The sequence below is a fragment of the Mastacembelus armatus genome, chromosome 1 (assembly GCF_900324485.2).
Source record: "Mastacembelus armatus chromosome 1, fMasArm1.2, whole genome shotgun sequence".
Classification (NCBI taxonomy): Eukaryota; Metazoa; Chordata; class Actinopteri; order Synbranchiformes; family Mastacembelidae; genus Mastacembelus; species Mastacembelus armatus.
In genome coordinates, this window is record NC_046633.1 from 751,558 (window position 1) to 765,556 (window position 13,999).

A 13,999-nucleotide genomic window follows, 5' to 3' on the forward strand; every position below is an offset into this window, starting at 1 on the left:
AATGTACATGCAGAGCACGTCACTACAACTTCACACTTCTCAAGATATCAGCAGCTTCAATGGAGGATTCTGGATTTTTTTCCTCCTTAGCTTAAAAATATTTTCAGTTTTTCATCATCCCATGTAATTAAATGACACCTGTGCACGTCCATATGATGAAAAACTTTTCCAACCAGTATTTAACGGTTCCTAACCAGCACAGCCAGCAGACAGTGCTATAATGATTTAATATCATTTCAAATCAATTGCAGTGTGAAACTGGTTTAACACAATGTGTAAATGTTTTAAAGTGTGAAAAAGTACATTTGCCTGTATAGACAGTTGAGCCTCATGTTTTATTTGAGGTTTTCTGGATGATGCGTTTCTCTGAATGTTTGAAACAAAGCACATGTACCTGATGAACCAGGAAATGATCCCAACAGCAGAAGCAGCTCCAGACCGGTCCACCTAAAAACCTGAAGTTTATTGAAAAGGTTTTCTCTATCAGGACTAAGGCAGATGGATGGACACTTCAGGGTTGGAAAGGCCGTAGACTGAAAACCTGAAAATGACAAGGTGAGCCAAGGGAGAAACTAATATTAATAAATATTAAAATAACACCAGGACCAAACTATAAATATTGAACCAATTTTATTAAGAAACTTAACCTCTATGCTTGTACACCTCAGGTTTATTTACTGAATATAACTTACTGTGTCATCTACCAACAGGACCCAGTGGCCTGATTATTCTTTGTTTCTGGAGGACACTTCTGTTTAAGATCAACTGACTGATGCAACATTAAAAAAAAACAAACAAAAAAAAAACACAGGATGTTAATGTGAACAATTGTGGAAGAAATAATCAAATAGTGAGTAGCAGATGAAAATGCAGTCAGGGATCACCTGCAACAGCTTCACTTCCCTGCAGGAGACGTCCCATTGACAATACATTGGAACATTTACTAAAGTATTTACTAACTACAGCATTTAAATAAACGTAGCAGAGTAAATGTACAATATTTGCCACGGACAGTGGAGAACAAGTAGCTCAGCATGGACATACATGAGCATATCACCTAAAGTACTTCAATATTGTGCTCAAGTACAGTAAGTATTGTGCTCAAGTAAAGTACTTACCTTCTGCCATTCATCAACTACTTGCATTGTATTTTGCAAAGTGGGTAAAGTCAGTGTCAGCATCATGAAACAGAAATCTCTATGCCAAAGGAAAAATAACAATACAAGTTTTTCCCTTTGAGAAGATATTTTAAGAACCAAACCCCAAATTGACCCAGAAAAAGATCTGATCAATTAAAATTTGCTAAATTTAAGGTTTTCTGTCTTTTTTATTTGTACACATTAACTTAAAAAGTACTTTTAACAACCGAGCAAAGTATCAGCTGATGAGGAGCAGCTGAAAGTCTCAGAAACACACATGGAAAGTGTTTTGTTGAAAACAAACACACATTAACTCTCCCGTTTGTCGTTTTTCAGTGTATCATTTAATGTACTCACAAGTTGGTGAACAGGTACAACTTCATCACTCACGGTACTAAATCACACATCCATTGATAGTATAAATAGCCAACCTAATAATAATAGTACACATTTTCAAATACATAAAATCATCAAGTATCCAAGTCTTAAGTTACAGACATCAAATAAAAAGGCATACAAAATATCGCAGACGGAAGTCCAGTTCGAAGCAAAAACAAAACAAAACAAAAATAAAAACCTGAAAAATAAAAAGAGAATCACATTTTGGACATGGCAGTTAATTAGTAAACAGAAGGTTTGATAGAGAAAAAAAAGTACGAGTTCCTAGACTTTCAAACTGACAAATATTGCAACAATTAAGCATTTAATATTAAAAATAGTTACTGACGTAAGTGAGTGTGTGTAAGACTTCCTGCACGAGACAAAGGCAACTATTTTTTTTTTTTTGTTGTTGTTCCGAGTAGAAAAATGGAACACCTTTTTCAAATGCCAGCGGGAGACGAGTCCCGCCTCGACTGCCTTCGTTCCACTTCGATTGTAAGGCATTTATGGATGAACCATCTGATTTGAAGGAAGGCATACCTCTTTCTAGTCAGTCTACCCTAGTCAGGAACCTTAAAGTAAAACAGGGAAATAACCGTTCACGTGAAATTAAACATCTGTTTTTGTTTAGCACATTCTCTGGCAATGTAAATGCACTAGCCAATCCAAATCTTTGGGATGTGTTTGCAGAAAACATTAATCCAACATCTTACAATGACACACAACTTGGTGCTGCTTCCTACATTATTATTTTTTTTTTTTTGACCGGGCACATGAAGAGGAAACATCCGTGATTCCAGTTCACACAACTCTAGTTTTTCTTTTTTTGACACTTAATTTGATTCCGAAGAGGGAAGAGAGACAGCTGAATGACAGAACATGGTTTTCCAAATAAAGATACTTCAACACGATGACTAAGAAAACAAACCTGCCAGGTAACAAGCTAGCACGGTTGAACCGAACTCTTCTGTAGTGGAGGTTGGCGTGGCTCAGGGTTTGGCTCTACTGGATGCAGCAGTTATTGCGATGGCCGTTGGAGTCTTTGAAGCGCAGGCGCATCTTTGGACGATATTTCTCCAGGTAGAACAGCTGCTTGCTGTTGAACGCTCCTCGACGCTTCCTGGAAAAAGTAACAAATTTGTTTTACACAGGTAAGTTTATATTAATGTTTTGTCAGAGCAGCTGCTGAGCCAAGGCCACATCTTCATTTTACATCTACACCTTCAGTCAAACGCAACAATGAACGAAACGTCAAACGTCTGACTGCGTGTATGCAAAGTAAATACTGAAAATGTACCACAGGTTGTGTCATAAAACTGTTTACATAGTAGGACTGACCCTTTCAACATCTCCAGTTCAGTGAGGACCACTGTGGAGAACGTCACTGACAACGTTTGGATCAATTAGGCCTTTTCCCCCATAGGAGCTTAGTGACCTGTGACAGAACTTGTAACTGGGTTTTACATGTTTCCACTGCCATCCGACCGTTTCCAGTACATTGACCTCTGGGTGCTTGTGGATGGACAGAGAGGGTGGTGGTTCTCACAGGGCTCTCGTCCAAGATTGGTCAAGACCTTGTTGTGACTTCTCAGGTATTGGCATAACAATTGCTGTGTGTAAATACACTCATACGAGTTCCGAGGTAAAAGAATGAAGCGGCCCCACCCTCATGAAAACAGTGACCAACAAAATTCCATGGAAAAATAAAGTGGAACCGACTACGTCAGACCTTCATGTTCTGCTGAATTACGGTGCAGGAAGCTGCAGGTTATGGCACATGAAGTTCCCGTGGTGGAAAAACAAGAAGGTGTGAAATGACTTCTGTTTGTCAGACATTTACTTTGTAAATGAGTAAAATGTTCTTACATTTGTGGTTATTCTACACACATGCAATATCTCTGTTTTTCAAGAAATGTATAAAGATGTATACCATAACTCCATCTCGTTTTGATGCATAAGCAGCTGTTTTGATTGAAATAGAAAAATATTTTTGACATTATGGTTTCAAAGCAAAGACTACCGCACCAATAAACATTTCAGGCAGTGACATAACGTACTTTAAAGCTCTCCTACCTCTGGTCCTGCTGAATCACTCTCATCTCACTATCTGGTATGGCAGCTATTTACAGGAATGACTCATCCCTGCCTACTTTATGCAGCACGAAATAATGTGGGCTCTCAGAAACTTGTCACAAAAAACAGGATGATCTCAAAATCAGTCACTAGCCAGCACAGCAACAAACAGTGTCATCAAACAGTTTGGAGTTTCTTTGAGATACCAGGCAGGTTGATCAGATTTGTCCCTGTCAGGATTTCTTGTCATGTGAACTTACTGTCGAATGAACTGGACAGCATCTTCATATTTCATCCCACATTCAATCAAGGCGAGTGCGACCAGAACAGGAGCTCTGCATGGAGAACAGGGAGCACGTCGGTTTAAAAGGAACACATTTCATTCATACTTATTCAGAGCTGCTGTTCTCAGTGGGACTGTCAGATTTTATTTACTATGATAAGATAAACAAAACACACAATGAATAAAAGTCCACAACCTTTACATCTGTGACTCAGCACTACTAATCTAATCTTCACCAGCAATTTCCAAATCTCTCATTAGTTGGAAAAACAGAGATGATGGAAACTAAACCAGTTTGGGAGGTTGTTCAAACAAAACACACACACACAGGAGAAAATGTGACATGGTTATGTTATGAGTCATGTACAGCAAAATAAAAATAAATCCACCCAACTGCTGCTTTGCTTCCTATAAGTGCCTGTTTGTAATTTACCTTAACTTTCAAACTGGCTCAATAAGACACCACAGGACAAAACAATCTTAGTGTCACAGCTTCATACACACACACACACACACACACACATATATATATAAATGAAGCAGTGATGACAAGCACAGGAAAAGCTCGTTTTGCATCACTAAGTTTATCTCACAGATTGAAGCGGTGTGATGGGATATCTTCAAAACCGTCCCAAAATAAAACAGTTTGAATACAACAAATTTACACTGAGAAAAAGCAGGACACACACTTTGGAAGCTGAAACCACAGATAACAAACTGTTTTACTTATGACCCCCCTCCATCAGAGATCATGAGTTCAACCTCACCTCCCCAGTCCTGCCACACAATGGACAGCGATGCAGCAGCCGGGCTCCTCCCTGAACTTCAGCTTCAGCAGGTTCAGCCAATCATCCACAATCTGGTTGGAAGGAGGAGCTCCATCATCAAACGGCCAATCCTAGAGAAGAAGAGGGAAGAAGAAGGAAGTGACGCCATCAGTTCAGATTCTTGGAAAGCAAAACAAAGGGCTCAGGGGAAAGGAAAGGTGTTGTTGCAGGGAAGGGCCAGTTTCTGTCACTGTGTGTTCCTAAATATATTTTAATGCTTCTCATGGTTTCACATAGTTTATATTCTATTTATCTGACAGATAAAGATAGGTTTTCTGATAAGATAACTTACCAAAACCTGGATTCCCTCTTTTACCACCAAGGTGGCATCATAGGTGGCCTCACAAACTCTCACAACGGTGGTGACTCCATATTTCTTCAGCTCCTGTAACATTACAAATAATGTGTTAAAGTGATCAGACAGTAAATCTATAGCAAACACAACATAAACACACACGTAATAAAGCTCCATTTAAAAATGCACCAACTGCTTTTGTTCTGAAAATCTAAATGTCTTTTGAGGTTTCTGCGTCGAACTTGGCCTTTATCGTTTTATTTTCAGCTGAAAATATTTTCATACTTTGTCCTTGTGAACTTAGGTAAAACCTAGCTACTGCACAATGCCCCTCAACTTTTAACTAGTGACACTGCAGCTCACCTCAATGAACTTGTTCAGGGTGGCGTTGGTGGGATTGTGGGTAATGAGGAACCTCATGTTTTTGTAGGTGATCTCCACAGGGGCCGGTCTGTTCATACGAGCCATTGTAACAGTTAAAAAAATAACAAAACCCAAAAGTCTTCCACAGAGTAAAAACACGAATGTAAACAGTTAAACTCGGAGGGAATGTCAAACACAAATGTCCAAAGAGCTTCCAGAAACAAAAATCCTCCGATCTTCTTCAACGTTGGTGAGGTGCAAGAAACAAAACGAAGGCTGCGACGGGGGAAATTTGGCGATCGAAAAAGGGCGGACAATTAGAAAAGTAACTCAAAACCCTCTTCTCTGGAATTAAACAAAAGAAAAGGAAGAAAAAAACAAGGCTGGTTCCACCTTGATTCTGGCCAGGAGGAAGCCGACAAGGGCAGTGTGCAGCGGGTGGAGTTACCCCATCCAGGCCAAGTTGTCGCTGGTTCTGGGAGGCGTCCCGGTCCTGCCAACTTTCCGGGGTCCCTCCTGTGGCTCAAGTGCGTTGGATCGATGGTGAGTTTGGCTGTTCACTCGTCTGCATAGGCAGCGTGCTGAGCCTGGCAGTAGTCTCCACTGCCCTTCAGAAACTCCATAAATGTGTGACCCAGAACACCACAAAACTGCTGCGAGACACAGAGGGGGACAAAAAAGAAGCAGCTTTTAAAAATACAATCGAAATGACACCAGGTGGGTTTTAGTGCATTAATCATAAACAGCACTCTTCCAGTTCTTAAGAATTAAATTCACACTGAAGAGTGACAAAGGTGTATTATTTTCCTCCTGGGCCATGTTTTGTGATTATAGCTTGTTCCTGAGAAAAACAGGCTCTAATCACTTTAAACACACCAGTAACTAATGCCTGCTTTTCATATATACAGTACATTGGTTTTAGAAACAACAACAAAAGCGTAATGATAATAATTTCATCATTATAAATTAAATATGTTGGATTTTTCAAACTTCCTCCAGTGCTTCAAAATGAAACAAAAATAATAATCTAACAGAGGAAGCAGTCAACACAGCCATGAAACAGGTCGACATAAATCATGATCCAAGAAGGAATAACTTTAAGGTTTTAAGTGGCTTTTATATTTTCCTGCTACCACATAAGCCCCATCAGAACCACAAAATAAAAACACTGTTCATGTTATTCAAACTAAACAGTTTTCAGTATCTCAGTCACGAGTTTAAATTACAGGCTGCATGTGTTTGATATTTTCTGATAAATCCATCCACCGAAACGTCAGATTTCACGCTGACACGAGGTCAGACTGAAAGACGCAAACCCACCTGCCTGTGGATCAGTCACACCGCATAATAATCCACCAACTGGGTCATGTCTGTGAAGGCTGAGCCCACCCTGAGGCCTTCAGCAGGGCCCAGTTATCACCACGAATCTGAGTCCTGCTGTCTCTGCCCTCCCCAGCTTTCAGGAGTGACTTTAATCTGAGAGCCCACGGAAAATGCTGCTCCTCATAACGTCAGCGCATTAATCTGCTCAGGTATGCGTTGTTAATCCACCAAAACCCGTTTTGGTTTTGAATAATAAAACTGTGCACATGAGGCAGCGCCTCACAATCAGGTGGAATAAAGAGGCGTAGGGGAGAGGCAATATAAAGGTGGTGTATATAAAGGTGGTGTACTGAGCAGAGGGAGTGTTGTTTAAATCTGTTATTAATTTAAATGAGTTGTCCTTTGTGTGAGGAAGGACTGGGCGCCATCACGTTAGCGGCCTGTGGGCACCGCCGGCTGCTCCGAGGTGTCAAAACCAACGCCTCGTTAGCCCAGCAGGTAGCTCGGCTTTATCAAAAGCATCTTAAACAAACTCAATTAGCGTTTTCATTTCACCTATTTCACATAAAAACACACATGAAAACGCGTCGATTTAATTTCGCCGAGAGAAAACTTCCGACTGACAAGCTAACGTTAGCATTAGCCCGCGCTGCGCATCCGCAGTCACGCAAATATCTTCGCGGACCCACAAAAAAAACAGGACCGGTACCAGCTGGTTCGGTTTGTGTTCGGGTTGAGTGAGAAACGAACCGTCAAGTGTCACAGTCACACGGGTATTAACACCGGGTTTGTGCCGTGATTTCATCGAAGAAACGCGAAGGCCGGACGGGAACGACTTACAACACGAGCCGGAGGAATAACAACAAAATGGCAGCCACAAAAAACGTTCCCGTTAACGTTACTTACTGGGATATGCTTACTCATTGAAGATTGTAGCTTAATCATACAGCCGGTCCCCAGAAAACGGTGCAGTATATTGAACGGTTCTCCACCATACAGTCCGGTGATGTGTCCCCGAGCGGAGCCGAAGTCTCCTGATCAGTGAGGACCGGGCGGTACCGATAAGCGGGAAGAGACGGCAGCGTCGCTTCCTGTCGTGACTTTCACAATAAAACAGCAGGCACCACACTTAAATCTTAGTATTATGTTCTCCTTTGCCTTCTGGACATGGCATGTTTCTTCTAGCTGTTATCTTATTTAAACTACTAAAGGTGGGCCCCCGGTTTATGGAGATTAGTAGAGTTTATTCTCAAAGTTTGTTCTTAGGATTTCTCAATAATTGAGTGTGTCCAACCAGTTTCCAAAGCCTGCAGGTGAATTGTCAGAACTCAGTGAAATATAAACACAAATTTACTTGGTGTGCCGTATTTTAGTTGTTCTACATCATTTGCATTTACTTTGGAGAAAAAGTGAAAATGGAATCGTTTATAGTTGTCAGATGTGTAATCTATCCATCATCTAGACCCCCTTAGTCCTAACCAGGGTCCCAGGGATCAGCTGGAGCCTGTCCCAGCTCTCTTTGGGTGAAAGGCAGGGGTCCACCCTGGACAGGTCCCCAGTCCATCACAGGACTGGGGACAAACAACATAGAGACAAACAACCTCACACACTCACACTCACTCCTATGGGCAATTTAGAGTCACCAATCAACCTGACATACATGTTTTTGGACTGTGGGAGGAAACCAGAGTACCTGGAGAAAACCCACACAAGCACAGGGAGAACATGCAAACTCCACACAGAAAGGCCCCTGATGGGTTTCAAACCAGGAACTTTCTTGCTGTGAGGCAACAGTGCTAACCACTAATCCATTGTGCATATTTTAAATTCTTAACCATGAATTTACACACGATTAAATCTGCCTTTACAAAAACATACAACATATACTACTTTAAACTTTCAAATAAAGCCTTGTCACACTTTTAAATAAACAATTATACTTTTAACCTTTTTTAGTTTTTTCTTGTTCTTATGAACCTTCACCTCTATTTTGAAGAGGAACCCAAGGGAACTCCTGGTCCTTCCGATGTTGAATTGTCTCTATCTTGACAAAGTGCTTGAAACCCCACCCTGAAAAGAAAACGTGAGGTGTTCTGCCCAGACATCTCTCCCTGCATGGTATGTGCTCACTGTCCCTTCACCTTCTGTGACCACATGTGGACAGAAAACACCAGAGGACAAGAGCGAAGCATGACACAAGTGTCTCCAGACTGCAGACGCTTTCACCAACCAGAAGTTGAATATTACTGAAAATAAGCACATTGAGTAGTCAACAGTATAACCCTCTAGACTTCAACATGATCATCCATGCACAGCTCTGAAACAGTCTGAACACAAACATGATCATCTTCATGGAGGGTTTCTGGGGTCAGACCAGGTACATAAAAAAACTGGCAACTGCGTGTAAATAAATACATAAACATGTCCTAAAAGTACTCAGTTCCCCTAGTGGGAACTAACCATACATGCATCCCGAGGAACAAAGACTCTGCTGCTGAATTTAGTGAATGATACAGAAGAAGTCCTCAAAGATGAAATGTGTCACTTACATTGAGATATTGAAATATTTCACTTTATAAATTTTCTAGAAAAATAACTGCAAGAGTTTTTATTGATAAAAGTTACTTGCAGAACCTTAGTATACACAGATAAATGCTCTGACAGCATATACAAATAGAGTTGGATCTAGTGCCACTGCATTGCAGATAGACTATCAGCTTTGTTGACCAGTACAACTGAATCTCTCTAGTCCACATGGTTTTCTTGGCGGAGTTAAGCCTTTATCAGTTTAAATGTGTAAGACTCAGTTGTTGTGTCTGGACGCTGATTAAGAACAGACCTGCATCATTAAACAACACATCAAGTTAATGCTGATGCTGTAGATGTGACACCGATTTGAGTCCTAGTTAAGTCACATTTCTCATTTAATGTTTAATTCTCATCAGCATCTAATTCTGACTCATCACTGCTGGAGTTGGTTCACGTAAGAACCGGACCTGGGCCTGTAGCACAAGTATAATCATCTAACACTAAAGCAGTAGCAGTAATAGGAATAGATTAGCTGCCCTGGAGGCAGGAGTACATAATAGTAGCAGCACTAACGTGGCGTCACAAGTTTGATATAGAAAACTGCTGAATGCAAAGAGCATCACTAACAGCAGCCATTGTCTGGGCCTCATAGTTTTGTGTTTTTATCTCTCTGGAATAAATACCTGTGGCCCCAGCACAAACAGACATGCTGAGCTCTGCAGTTTCACTTCACAGCAACAAAAAGCGACTCTGAATTGTCCCGACTAGCAGCCAATGAACTCACAGCTACAGTGGTTCAGTGTCTACCAGCGGCCGGCCGGTGCCAGTTTCCAGCCGGACTCCTGTGGGTGTTGGGGGCCAAAAAGAATTTTCTAATCCCTCACCATTGTACCAATTGTCTATAAAAATTATTGTTGCCGGTGAAGCTCTGCCTTCACGAGTGCTGTCAAATTTTTAAATCACTGTTCATGAAAGAGTACAGTCAAAGAAATGAATGACTCTGAAGATTTCAAGGTAACATCTCCACGCCTAACCTTTTCATTTTGGATTCCTATGTAGTTTCTATATAACTTTGCTCATGGATTGGGTCAGGTATTTTATTTTTGTGTGTCTTTGAACCTTATTTTTATCGACTTTTATTACAGATTTGATTCTTACCGTGCTTGTGACAGACACATTGTATGTTTTCCAGGAGGGCCAGAGTAGAAGCAAAGACCAAACAGACGGCACAGGGATGAGCCTTGGCGGCAGGAAGGGAGTGAAGGTCACTGGCAGGTATGTGCCTCAGGTGGACTGGAGCAGCAGAACAGGAGGCCCCTCCATTGTCCACTCTCCCATCAGCACCCCCATACCACCAGACACCCCCAGCATGATATCCATTGGCCCTCTGCCTCACAGGCCCCCACAGAGAGTAAACGATCCAGTGGATGAGTCTTCTGTTGGGGACGACTGGACCAGAGAGGCATCCACTGAGTGCAGGGTGTCCTATGGAGAGATGGGTGTCCCCAGGCAGACTATGGAGGAGCTGAAGACCATCCTAAGGGACAGTCCTCTGCTCAGCAGACAAAGAGACGATGGCAAGCCGGGGAGCCCTTACACATACCTTCATGGAAGCAGCTGCAGCAGTGGTAACGGTGGTGGTGCTGGTGACAGAAGGTCCAGTGGAAGACAAAATGATGGAAACCCCCACAGGATGTTCATCACCTTCAAACCTCACTCTGATGCTTCCAGAATGGGCCCCACATCCAGGGAGAGCTCATCTATTCAGCTGCCTTCCAGCATGGATTCATCCAGTGCGTTCAGACCTGAAGCCAACACAAATAGGCAGTCTGGAGTCGAGTCACGCACATATACAAGCAGCAGCTCCTGGGGAGAGACCGAAGCTTCTCATGCAGGTTGGTGAAGCTTCAGTTGAAAGATAAGTTTAGCAAATAAATAGGTGTTGCCACACGTAGCTCTTTATGTCTCTGTCTTGTGTTCAGTTTTGTTTGGGGTCCGGTTTTAAATTTAAAACTTAACTTGGCCTCAGTGACATTCACAGCTTCAATCTGAAAAACCTGTGTATTTCATTTGAATTTTTATTTGTAAAGTCATCTATGGAATCTGGCTTTGGTCACCAGTAAAAGGATGTTTGAAACAATTGTTTATGGACTATTTTAAAGGTTATTATAACCTTTCTGATATCAATGTTTGGACATTTGTATGTATTCTTGTGTTATTAACATAAATGTCATTAACAATCATTTGGATTTTTTTGTAATTGTGAGCAAATACATACTGAGCAGGACAATTCACAGGTGAAAAGTCAACAGTGCTCTCTGGTGGCCAAACTCTGTACTGGTGACCCAAAGTGACCTCTCTCGTTAGGTATTGGCTGATGATGCAGTATAACTGCAGTAAGGATGGAGCTTTGAGTTTTAGAAATACAGAGATACAAATAAATATAATTTTGTTATTTGAGATCAGTGGTTTTAACAGAAACCTCAAACTGTTTTCCACAGATAGTGCGACCGAGACAGTGGAGATATTTGGGAATCAGCAGTTCATCGCAGCCATGGAACAGATCAAGCAGCAGATCGCCAGAGAAAATATCAACTTTGTTCGCTTCGAGGCCACTGACCTCCATGGGGTGTCCAGGTCCAAGACAGTGCCTGTCCGCTTTTTTCATGTGATTATCTCATCTCATTTCTCATCTCATGTCTGGATTGTTGTATTACATAGGACAGAAAAAGGACAGAAACAGAAGCCAGGAAAAGGTAGAACTGTGTTCAACAGTTAAATCTGTCTTAAGTCTGTCTCAGTTTTAATTACCCCGCTGTCAGTTAGCCTAGCTTAGCATTAAGATTAGATACAGGTTGAAACAGTGAACCAGCTCGCTCTCCCCAGTGAAAAATACTCAGCATCTCTGATGAAATGACACTTTATTGCTTCATGGGATGTTAGATGCTGGAAGGATTTCTGGGTGGAGTCTGACACAGGGGCGGTTCTAGACCCTGTTTAGGGGGGCTCTAGCCCCCCTGTCTGTCATTTCAGCCCCCCTAAAACGATCCACTTATTTTTTTATTCTCTTTGCTATTCTACACATGCGTGATAGCCATTTCTTAGAAGTGCAATGGCTTGTGCTGTATTTCAGCCGGAGGTGGGGGATGATGAAACATAGGTGGTTATAGATCTTTTTTTCCTGTCTGACTTTTTTTAATTGTTTAGCCTGTATTTGTGCATTCAAGCCCCCCTAAGGCTCAAATTGTAGAACCGCCCCTGGTCTGACACACTGGGTGGATGGATGAACCATTGCTGATGGAATATTAAGGAACAGTCATTTGAACATAACTTGTTTGTGTATAAATAAAACTAATAGCATGAAGGAGGATGTTGTTTTTCTGAAGAGCCAGGCTAGAGGTTTCCCTTCGCTTCCAGTCATTATGCTAAGCTATGCTAATCACCTCACAAATCTTTGTCTGTTCTTAACACACAAACATGAGACTGATCTCAATCTTCTGTGTTTCAGACAAAGCAAATAAACATGTTTATCTGTTCCTTTAATGCTAACACTGCGCCCACAGGAAAAAGCAGTATATGGGGTTGCGATGCCACGAAGCTACTTGGAGCTGACGCTGAGCCCAAAGAGCAACGAGGTGGACCATGCCAGCACCGCCAACTTCAGCAGCGATGTCCTTCTGATCCCCGACCTTTCGACCTTCAGGGTGCTGCCCTGGGCCGAGCAGACAGCGCGGGTCATCTGCGACCCCTGCACAGTAACAGGAAACGCCCTTCGCACTTCACCTCGCCTCATCGCCAAGCAGCAGCTTAACCAGCTCCAAAGCCTGGGATTCTCCCTGCACTCCTCCTTCACCTATGAATGCTGTGTCCTCGGAGCCCCGGAACGGATTGGGCCAAAGACTCTTCTGTTTCCTGCCACCACCCTACTGAGCAACCATGACCTGCCTTTCTTACAGCAGCTGGTGGACAGCATGTACTGCATGGGCGCAGACATAGACAGCATCGCCTCTGCAAGCGGGCCCGGTCAGATGGAGATCAACCTGAGGCCGGAGTTTGGGATTGCGGCTGCAGACAGCGCCTTCACCTTCCGCACCGGCATCAAAGAAATGGCGCGTAAACACAGCTACATCGCCAGCTTCTTCACCGACGATGGCCTGTACAACGCTGGGGTGCTCTCTCACAGCTTGTGGGATGCTAATGGGCGTCGGAGCCTCTTCCACAGTGGGGAAAAGGTTGGGGAGCTATCTGAGACCGGCAGGAAATGGTTGGCCGGCCTTCTGACCCACTCTGCTGCTCTGAGCTGCCTGATGTCGCCTGGCCTCGGCTGCAGGAGCCACATCGCAAAAACCATCAAAGACCCTAAACGAATGCTTTATGCCACGTGGGGCTGCAACGATAACAGCAGCTCCTTCAACATTAAGTGCCATGGTGGGAGGGAGACGCACATTGACAACAAGCTGGGATCAGCCATGGCCAACCCTTACGTCGTGCTGGCTGCTACGGTGGCCGCAGGACTGGATGGGATCAGAAGAAACCTGAACATTGAGAGTGGGCTCAACAAAGCGCCCAGTCAGCAGAAAGAATACACGATTCCTGTGAAGCTCGACGACGCTCTGGAGACGCTAGCTGAGGATCACGTTATTCGCGGCGCCCTCGGAGAGCCGTTCGTCCAGTACTTCATCGCCATGAAAAAGTTTGAGATTGAGACCCAGGAGCTGGATGATGAAAGAAACAAGTGTCTGGAGTATTTCATCTAGAATCTGGTTTTATAACATGTGAAGCACAC

At 42.8% G+C, this 13,999-nt stretch overlaps 2 protein-coding genes across 6 annotated transcripts; one reads left to right on the forward strand and one right to left on the reverse strand.

Moving 5' to 3' along the window:
- Positions 1–1,464: 1,464 nt before the first annotated feature.
- On the reverse strand, positions 1,465–7,756 carry ptp4a1 (protein tyrosine phosphatase 4A1). 5 transcript variants are annotated; one of them, XM_026303818.1, is made up of 6 exons: positions 7,605–7,756; positions 5,362–6,011; positions 4,996–5,088; positions 4,644–4,774; positions 3,854–3,928; positions 1,465–2,640 (listed from the first exon to the last, which is right to left on the reverse strand). In XM_026303818.1, the coding sequence occupies exons 2-6, from the start codon at positions 5,464–5,466 to the stop codon at positions 2,523–2,525; spliced, it is 522 nt and encodes a 173-aa protein (XP_026159603.1). In that variant the 5' UTR covers positions 5,467–6,011; positions 7,605–7,756; the 3' UTR covers positions 1,465–2,522. The 5 variants fall into 5 exon arrangements, with proteins under 5 accessions (XP_026159603.1, XP_026159602.1, XP_026159601.1 ...); XM_026303817.1 differs by having other exon boundaries at positions 5,362–6,014; XM_026303816.1 differs by having other exon boundaries at positions 7,591–7,756.
- A 2,447-nt stretch (positions 7,757–10,203) lies between these two features.
- Positions 10,204–13,970, forward strand: lgsn (lengsin, lens protein with glutamine synthetase domain). The gene is made up of 4 exons (XM_026302436.1): positions 10,204–10,227; positions 10,406–11,108; positions 11,715–11,881; positions 12,777–13,970. The coding sequence occupies exons 1-4, from the start codon at positions 10,204–10,206 to the stop codon at positions 13,968–13,970; spliced, it is 2,088 nt and encodes a 695-aa protein (XP_026158221.1).
- Positions 13,971–13,999: the final 29 nt, after the last annotated feature.